The sequence below is a fragment of the Microchirus variegatus genome, assembly GCF_963457635.1.
Source record: "Microchirus variegatus genome assembly, chromosome: 6".
NCBI classification, from domain to species: Eukaryota; Metazoa; Chordata; class Actinopteri; order Pleuronectiformes; family Soleidae; genus Microchirus; species Microchirus variegatus.
In genome coordinates, this window is record NC_139807.1 from 12562242 (window position 1) to 12572221 (window position 9980).

The 9980-nt window shown below is 46.8% G+C and overlaps 1 protein-coding gene across 1 annotated transcript; it reads left to right on the forward strand.

The window, feature by feature from the left end:
- Positions 1-899: 899 nt before the first annotated feature.
- On the forward strand, positions 900-7360 carry fgf18a (fibroblast growth factor 18a; the record flags this gene model as incomplete). The annotated part of the gene is made up of 5 exons (XM_083890961.1): positions 900-931; positions 4254-4293; positions 4417-4597; positions 6802-6908; positions 7036-7360. The coding sequence occupies 5 exons, from the start codon at positions 900-902 to the stop codon at positions 7306-7308; spliced, it is 633 nt and encodes a 210-aa protein (XP_083747087.1). The 3' UTR covers positions 7309-7360.
- Positions 7361-9980: the final 2620 nt, after the last annotated feature.

Genomic DNA, 9980 nt, shown 5'->3' on the forward strand with positions numbered 1-9980 from the left:
CAGCTGTTCGCATCCTCTCCAGCCACCCCTCCCTCCCTCCCTCCCTCTTCTTTCTTTCCACTTTATTATCCCCTCCCATTCTCATTCAGCACTCTCCATTTACCCATCTGAGCTGGACCGCTATCACCCTCTCTGCCGGACAGTGTTGGTCGGTGTCACCTGAGCCACAGACCCGTTGAGCCATCGCGGGGGGAAGCAGACATGAGAGAGGGCGCCTTGCATTACCCTGCGCCCGCAGAGCCCCCGTCTCCAGCTCGCCATTTACTCCATCAGTCAGCCAAGGTAGTCCACAACCAACAGCTACTGAGCCTGTTGTTCTGGGACTAAAGCTGCGTGCCTGTGCCGGGACACAACCGCCTTCACTTTTGAGTCATCCTTTTTTTTTTTGGAGCTCGGAAGATTGCTTTTTTTTTCTCTGAAACATTACGCATTGGATTACGCAGGAGATTACACTCGCACCGCAGCTGTCCACAGGGCCCAGCGTCACGCTGAGGGTCAACAAGGTCGATCGGAGTTGGTTATCTGCGAGGCGTGAGCGCGCTTTCACCTGTTCCTCTCCTTGTCGGGGACGCGCAGCGTTTAAAGCCATAACCTTCCCCCTTTGCTCCCCCGCCCATCTGTCTTCACCGGTCTGGACAGCTGTGAGAGGTTGCCCGGCGGTCACAGTGGCACACTTACCCCGGCTTTACACCCCAGCTTGCCCGCGCCCGCACATTCACCCACGCCGGGGGGACCTGGGCACACCGCCGCCGATGCCAACGGGAGTGCCTGACTTATTAACTCTGCCCAACATCCAGCGGATTCCAAACACGCAGGGGAACTCTCCGGACTGTCGGACTGGCTCGTACCGAGCGAGGAGACTGTCTCTGGGCCAAGTTCCATAGTGGAGGGGGGAAGCAATGTGGTCCCTTCTTTCCACGCTGACCGTCTTGTAAGTCACTTTTATCACCTCATCGTGTAAGAATCCAGTCCCTTTCCTGGAGTTGTGTAATCTAGCTTTAGTCTCATCTAGATGAGGATGATGGAGCGAGGAAGGTGTCTAACGATTACATCACTCCTCATCAGACCTCACAGAAAACATACCACAGAGGGCCCTGTTTTGATTGGCTGACAGTTCAAGGTCACTGGGTCAGAGTCAGGACCATGTTACTCTTAAAACTTTGCCATAAACAAATCCATCACCATCTGTACTTACTTCAGGGATGACCAAGCTGGCCACAAGAAGGGCATTTTCCCATCGCCTATTGAAAATATTTCAGAAGTTGAGTCAAATAACTCTGGCTTTATCTAGTGGGATAGGAAAATGATAAAGTGCCAAGAGCAAATGTGAGGGAGGAGGATACAGACTCAGGGGGTTTGAGTTTGCCTATTCGAGGTGTGTCTTGTTAAAAGCCAAGGGGTTTATTTTTCTTTCTTTGTGTCGGCTGTACTTCTCCCAGATGGCAGTCATCTCCAGATACTTCTCATTCCTCACACAACCTGGACAGGGTGTGTGCTGCTGCTGCTGCTGCTGCTGCTGCTGCTGCCTGGCTTTTACTCTGTCTATGTCTCACACTCTCTTCTCTTACTCACCTAACGACCCACATCTGTCTTCTTGTCTTGCTTTAACCCCCATTTTCCAGTGATATTTAAATTCTCAAAAAAGAAAAAAAGAAGTATGGATTAATAACAGATGAATGACAGTGCCTCTGTTAGTGTCTGAAATTAGCAGCCTCATTGTTTAGTCTGCTGGTTTTTAGTTTAGGTCTACAAGAGCAAAATCAGCTCTCCATTCATTTCCCCTCTTGCTTATCAGCTTTACCACAGACACAATACTTCATCCACACGCTGACATAAGCCAAGGGTCTTTCGCTGCAGCAACCTGTTTCTGCTCTTTTCATAAAAACCACTGTTCCATGTCGAGGTCTTCCTCAACACTAACCGTTGCTCTAACATAGGCCCCTGTTCCTGTTCCTGTTCCTGCTCATACCTCTTACATAGCCACTTGCTTAACCACTATCCCTCGCCAAGGCCCACTGCTGAACATCTGAAAGTCTTGCACTGTGCCGAAGCCCACTGCTCCAGTGTTGGCCTACCACGCTAACCACTGCTACACACAGCTGAAACCGCCGCTCTGTGCTGAGTCCCACCAGGCCGACTGCTCACTCCTCATTCTAATGCCCAGTCTTCATTGCAGAGGCCTGCTCGTCTAACCACAGCCTCCATATGGTAGATCTGCTGGGACGCAGGTTTATGATGTCAGAGCCTTGCTTGTTTAGGCAGCTGGCCAAGGCGCACCGGGCTTTCCCTCTCTCCATACCTCCTCCTGTCTTTACTCTCCCCGACTTTTACTCTGCGATCTTTTATTTTACTCATTTTCTCATCCCTCCCCCACTCCCTTCTGATCCTGTCTCCATCTTTCCTTTCTCCTTCTCGTTCTCTCTGTGGCTGGCATAACGTGGAGTGTCTGTGGTTTTTGTGGGATCGGGGGGGAATCCAGTGCTGAGGCACTTTTCCTGCAGTGTCCTCGGCAGCAGTGCAGCCACGGTGTTTTAACAGCTGAGAGTCCTCACAATGCACAGCCGTTCAGGTTTTTTCGGCTGTGCAGGCGAAATGTGAGGGCCAACAGTGCGCTGCAATGCCCAGGATGTCTGCATCTATTACAAGGACTCGGGGGCCAACACACCGGCTTATGGGAAAGAAATGTTGAGAAAGAGGGGGGAAAAGAAAAGAAAAATTAAGTATATCGTATGTTTGTGTGTGTCAAACAGTAGTGACATGTGCTATGATGTGTATGAGTTCAGCCCCTTTCCTCCTCTTTCTCATTATTTATCTTTTTGTCTACTTCTCAGGCCAGACCACACTGTGGTTACACTACTGACTCTCATGCCACTTTTTTCTTCTTCTTCTTTTGCAATGTAACCTTAGTACTTCTTTTCATCCTCACATCTGTGCATCTACCCATTCTTTCTGATTTTTATCTCCCACTACTCACTGTCGAGCCCTCTCTGGCTTCATGCCCCCTCTATTTATTCTTACATCCCCTTCCCCATGTCGTGTTTTCTCCCTATCCCTTTGTGTGCCTCTCAAGTCCACCTCTCTCTCGCTATCTGCTTCTCTCAGCAGCGCGTATGTCTTTGCTTTGGCCCAGCTGTCAGCTGCCTGCTCCTCCTGTACACACAGAGAGAGACACACACACATGGACACACACATCTGTGTGTATGCCCATGACAGTGTGGAGGAGTCATCCTTTAACCCCAAACATAAAGGAAGATGGGAGTCAGGGAATGATATGAGAAAGGTAGAGTGGACGGAGAAGGAGATATAGAGTAAAAGAGAGAGAGAGAGAGAGAAGAGGCATGCAGAGAGATAGCAAACGATGAGGTGGGGAAAGACAAAATTCATAGAATTACTTTTCAGCCCACACACTTGGTTCTGAACTTCATCAAGTCTTCAGCCACTTATTCACAGCAGCTCAAGGACTGCCAGAGTAGACTTTGCACAACACAATCCCTCCCTCACTAAAGTTGTAAATAATATTTGATGCATCCAAGGTCAAGGTCTAAACTTCCATTAAGCAATGTGGAAAGAAGGAAGAATTGTAATTGTACATGTCCTGACACGGTTCGAGAGGATGTTGCTCATTAAATTTCGCCTGCAACATCACGCCTTGATTACTCCTCACCAACCTATTCCTCCGTATATTATCGTTTTTGCACATTTTGGTAGCTCCTATTCTCACTTATTTAAAGCATCTCTCAAGGTAACCACAGTTGAACGTGCTCCAAAGCCACATCAGAGCAGAGCAGACTGTACACCTGTAGTCCAGCCCAGCTGTCTACATACAGGGAACAGCCAAATGAGCCAGTCGTTTCCCTTAGATGTCCAAACCAAAACATGTTCTCAGTGTCTCAGCATGTTTGCCATTTCGCCACAGTCCAAATCGGGTCATTTGGAGGCCAGATTTTGGCGTGGCGACCGTTACAAACGGCTCAGAGAGTGGGTTTGGACAGAAGGCTGGTAGCATTACTATAAACAGAGCTGTGGGCGTTGTCTGTCTGCTGATCTCCGGACATGTGCCTGTCTTTATGTCAAGCCGCTGTGCCAGCTGCACACCCAGCAGTGTGAGTAATCACCCGGTAAGGAAAAGAGATGTTGAGCAGAGAGAATGGCAAAGAAGAAAGGGATGGAAATGATGGTGTCAAGTCGAACTCTTCCAACATTCAGTGCTGCTTACATATTTCTAAAAACCTGTCTGTTTCTACTTTTTCCAGATGTATCCAGATGTTGCTGGTGATGTGCAATCCATTACAGGTTAGAATCTGCATCCATGACAAAGAGCGATTCGTTGTACATGTAGTTTTTCAGTCCGGTTAATGACTCTCTGTCTGTGTGCTTCTGGTCCATTTGTGTGTGTGTTTTTGTGTGTGTTAGCATCAGGTACTCGGTGTGGATCGAGTCAACTTCAGCGTGCATGTGGAGAACCAGACGCAGGTGCGAGACACCATGAGTCGACGACACCACCGGGTCTACCAGCTCTACAGCCGCACCAGCGGCAAACACGTCCAGGTGCTCGGGCGTAGAATCAGCGCCAAGGGAGAAGATGGAGACAAATATGGTAAGACACACACACACACACAGACACACACAGACACACAGGCAAGCCAAACGCTGTGGTGAATGTGAGTCGAGGCACACAGAGAAAAGACGGTGACTCGTACACACACACAGGTTTGCACAGCTATTCTTGTCAGGACAATACAGTGACTCAGACTCAGCAAAGTGTTATCACTAACCTTACCCCTAATCTTAATCTAACCAAATGAACCACTTCCTCAAAAATGAGGTTCTGCCTCATTAGGACCAGGTTTTGGTCTTCATGAGGACTACTGGTCCTGACAAGGTCAGCATTTATGCCAGAAAGGGGTCCTAAAGTAACACACACACAATTTAACGGCTGCAGGTACAAAGAGTTAAAGGCTGACCGAGTGCATGCATGAGCGGATACAGAATGCAACTGTGTAGGCACACTCACAAAAGCACACATATGCCTCCCGAGGCTTTGGCAGAGGGGCAGTGGAGCTTGTCTTGGGAGTACAAAGACCTGATCGACTGGCTGCTGACTCAATGATTCACAAGCGAGCGAAAGAAAGAGAGAAAGAAAAGGTGTTAGCGGGGGGAGAAGGAAAAAAAAAGTGCGAGTTAGAGGGAGAAGCCCAGCAGGTAGAGTGTCGGACCGAGTGTTAGAAACTCATCTCCGTCATCGATCCTTCCATTGATTTCTCATCCTCCCTGTTGTCTCCTCTGGATTTAAAACAGCAGGCTTCCTCTCCTTCCCCTCCCTCCATCTTCTCGGTCCATCCCCCTCTCCCCCTCCTCTCCACCTTCTCTGTCTATAATGATGCCTAACCCATTCTTAAACCACACACAGAATCAATGGGCAGAAGAAAGCCAAACCATACAGCCAGAGTTCATATTTCTGTATTAGCCCCAACGGTGGCTCGTGTTGCACACTCTTGTTGGTTCTCATGTCGTGTATTTCTACATAGCACACGCCACTCATGTGATCTCACTGCATACATTAAGAGATTTTTAAAAAATAAAATAAAATAAGCAAACATTCACTTTAAGTGGACCAGCCATGGCTTAGAAGTATTTCAAAGCCAAGAGCAAAAAAAAAAGGAAGGAATAAAGAGATTGAGTGTGTGAAGGTATAAACATGAAGCGAAGGAGCAGAAGAGAGGGAGAGTTGTGGGGGGGGGGGGGGGGTTTGCAAGAGGGAGGGTGCTATTGATTTCTCTTGACCCCTTTGTTGACTAAGGTCATGTAGGAATCATTTTAGGGATTTATTTTTAAACAGGCACAAGAGCCGTCTGAAGATGTGCAGTTAGTAAAGCAGCATAGCCTGGGAGGATGGAAATGAAACTTCACACACAAACACACACTCACACAGGGGTAACGTACACATGTACGCACCTCGAAACAACCGTATCTGCCTGTTCTCCCTGCTCCTCTCGGCCCTCTGTGCTCCATCTACTCCTGGCTCTTATCTTGTTTGCAAGGCCAGTTTGTGGTCAGCAACCGCATCCGTGTGTGTGTGACTGAGGCTTTATCTGACAACCATCTGTCCAGCCAGAGACATTTACATCTGCCTGTGATTCATTCAACACATTTAACAGCTAACTACAAACTGTGATTTAATGTGAAGGCCAAATGGTTTAAGAGCCAAATCTGATTTAATAGTGGGTGGTAATCTGCGCAATTAGCGTCGCACTTATGTTGTGTTTGTGTTGTTAATGTGTTAAAGGCTATGCTTCAATGTTGAAAGCGAATTATCTTTAAAGGTGCCATATGTAAGAATGTGGCCAAAAACGGTTACTACATTCAAATTCAAAATGCAGAGGTCTTTTAGGTTTCGTTTTCTGACGTTACTGGCAACCCGTGGTTGCTCGGCAGCTGAGACTCTACTGACTGCAATGATTGGTAGACGGCGGTAGGAGGCGCCACAAGTCAAATCATGATTTCAAAACATAAACATGATTTGCAGTCTGCAAAATATTTTTTTAATGCAAATATTTTGGCTGTTGGCTTGTTATATGAACATTATTCCTGAGTCTGTGACATATTAGGGGGATTTTATGGCCAGTTGCTTTAGATTATTATTACATAATGGACCTTTAAATTTGCAGTGCCCTAATCTTTGTACCCGTGTGTGGCACAGCCGCATTTAAAAGTGTTCTGTTGTGGATGCTGTATTGTCCTGTATTGCTGGTATTGGCTCTAATGTCTGTCTGTCTGTCTCGCTGTCTGTCCCTTTACAAGCCCAGCTCGTAGTGGAGGCCGATACCTTTGGTAGCCAGGTGAGAATCAGGGGCAAGGAAACCAATTTTTACTTGTGCATGAACCGCCGTGGCAAGCTGGTAGGAAAGGTGAGACTTCATTTTTATCAGAAATATATTAAAATACAAATCAATTCTTACAGTTTCCTGACCAGCCTCTCTTCCTTTTTCTCCCACTGTGTATCTGTATGTGTGTTTTTGTTCTTTGCTCTCTCAGAAGGCCAGTAATCGAAGCGCTGACTGCGTCTTTGTGGAAAAGGTTCTGGAAAATAACTACACGGCTCTGATGTCGGCGCGCTACACGGGCTGGTACGTGGGCTTCACTAAGAGAGGGCGTCCTCGCCGTGGCCCCCACACACTCCCCAACCAGCAGGACGTGCACTTCATGAAGCGCTTCCCGCCTGGGGAGCAGCCTGACCTCACGACCCCCTTCCGCTTCACCACAGTCGGCAAGCGGGGCAAGAGGGTGCGCGCTACTGGGCCCCGCTAGTAGTGGCTAACGCTAGCGCCCACTGTATTTTCATCGAAAAGCCTTGACCTGAGCCTGCCAATGGCTAACCCAGTCATCTCTTCTATCACACATGATTGAACGTCTCCCTTTGTTGGAACAAACATTGACCAGAAACTTGATGAATCATTCATGGGGTTTAGCTTTACACCTACTAATTTGCCACTACAGCCTCATAGTTAGTGATCATTCCTCTCAGTTTTAGTTCCCTTACTGGCCCAACAGGACCATGTACTGGTCTGTGGCTGGAAATGGACGGCTTCTGTCCAAACGCCAGAAATACTGACAGGAAACCTGAAGGGCAGCCAGTGTCCCAGGCTCTACAAAGGCCTTCATCCCCCCCCCCCCCCCCACCACAAAAAACCTTCACGTCTCCTGTTCTGGATCAGCTGGACACTGTCAAGTATGGGATTACAACTGGACCATACAGAGAGAACAAGGGTGGGAAAGACTGACTGAACAAGGGAGTGGGTGTTACGGATAAAGGGAAAAGCAAGACGGTGAAGTCGGGAAGAGCGAACAAAGGGATGAAGTGATCTGCACGGATCATATGGACCAATAACTATAGACTATTGACATGTGACGCACTTATATGTCTCACTGCTAAAGTGGTGGGAACCTGTGGGACTGCTGGACGAGTGGAGGGATGGATGACCAGAGGCTGAATGAGGGAATGACCGAGTCAGCGACTTACTGAATAAATGCATGTTTGTAAGATGGAAGATGTGAAAATGTATGTGTGCATGTGTGTGCGTGTGTGTGTGTGTGTGAGTGATTGCACCAACAACCATGAGTGAAGCTGGATCACAGGAGACTCTGGAAAGGGACCACGCAGTCCCTGCATGAACTGGTGACAACTCACTGCAGGGACTGAAGCTTTACAAACTGGAATGTATAAGAAAAAAAAAAAAATTTAAGCTGCACCAAATACAGTCAACCAATCACAGCGAACCAAACCGACGACCAACCAAAGACAAATGGAGACCATCTTCATGACTCCTCCCCCCTTCCCTCACCTCCACCGCCACCACCACCCCAGGACACAACGCCCTCAGCTTATAGCTGCAGAGGGTGACGAGCAAAGGGACAGGGAGGGTGCCTTTGCAATTAGCATTATTGCTATAGAAACGACCCAGGGGATGATGCTCCTGTGCGATACCATGGATACAGAGTGCTGCTACCAGGACATTCAGTGGAACAAACCAAAGTCTCATGCATACACACAGGAAAAAAAAAAAATATTAAAGGGAACAATTTATTGAAAGTGATATATATATGTATATATATACATATACATATATACATATATATATATAAGAAGACAGAAATCCTAAATAAGCAATCTTACTATGATGGATACTATAATTATTATGATAAAATTATTTCATTTATTTATTTCAGCTCTATGTGCAGCAGTCTTTCTTGACTCAGTAAACCTTACAGAAACATTTCCTGTGTCTCCTAGCTTCTTTAAAGTGACTCACTCCCTACTGTTTTCTCTCAACACAGACCGGACAAAGAGATTTATATGCACTGTTGCTCCAGATGTGGTCGGCCGGCTTTAGCGCTTCACGAGTTAACCGTCAAAACAATTAAGGTATTTTGTTGTTATGTGAAGGATTTATGGGTTTAAACTAATTCAGAAGTGGATATGTTTAAACAAGCAGTCTAAATCTATGCTATTGGCATAAGGGTTGAGGGTTGATACGATGATACGGACTGTGACACAATCTATATTTGACAACCATCAGAAGTTGTGAATCAGTGAGCTCTATATTCAGAAATTGTGCAGTAAGACATATTTCAACCATGAAAATTTAAATGTAAAATGACATCTACTGTGATACAATTTGTCCGTATTTCCCTCTCCTAACAGACATTTTTGTATGAATTTATAGTCCCTCAAGAATATTAATACATTGCTGGCTTCAAAAATAATTACAAAACCACACATAAGATTTGAAAATGTCCTCAAGGCAAATAGCAGGGGCAACCAGTAGACAGTCATGCACCAGTGAAATGCATGAGAATTAGTCTGAAACTATGAAATTCTGCATTTCCCACAACAATTCAAAGTAGTAGTGGGAAAAATGTGAATTCCTTGACAGGCACATTTGAAATGGAGACAAGGTGCAAGCACTAAAAAGCCACAGAAGAATGGATTCTCAAGTCTCTATTTCTTGTTGGTTTGGCGTGAAGTTGCCATTGAAGCCTGGATCGCAGATATTAAATTACATGACAAACACGAGTCTAAGGTGGACCAGCCTCACTCCAGAACCCTGTGAAATTGGCTAGAAAAACTGTGGAGCCCAAGCCGCCGTGTAAAGATCAACAGTCAGCGCCGCACTGTAGAGTTTAGACAGGAATATGCAGCATGAAGGGTCAGACAGAACAGTGGAAGGGAAACATGCAGTCGTTAGATAGAGTTCTGTAGCTGCTTCTCATCTCATCTGTCCTGCTCTTATCCCCCCCACATCCCTCCCCTTCCTTCCCGGTCCTAGCAGGAGGTCACTTACGAGATGTCGCTGCCAAATGACCCAATCATGCCGGCAGACACAAACAGCTGACTCAGGGGGAAAAAGGGTTGTACAAGAGGATTCCCATTGCAGGGCAGTAGGAATCTGCGCAGGGGGTGGGAAAGTAGATTTTATAGA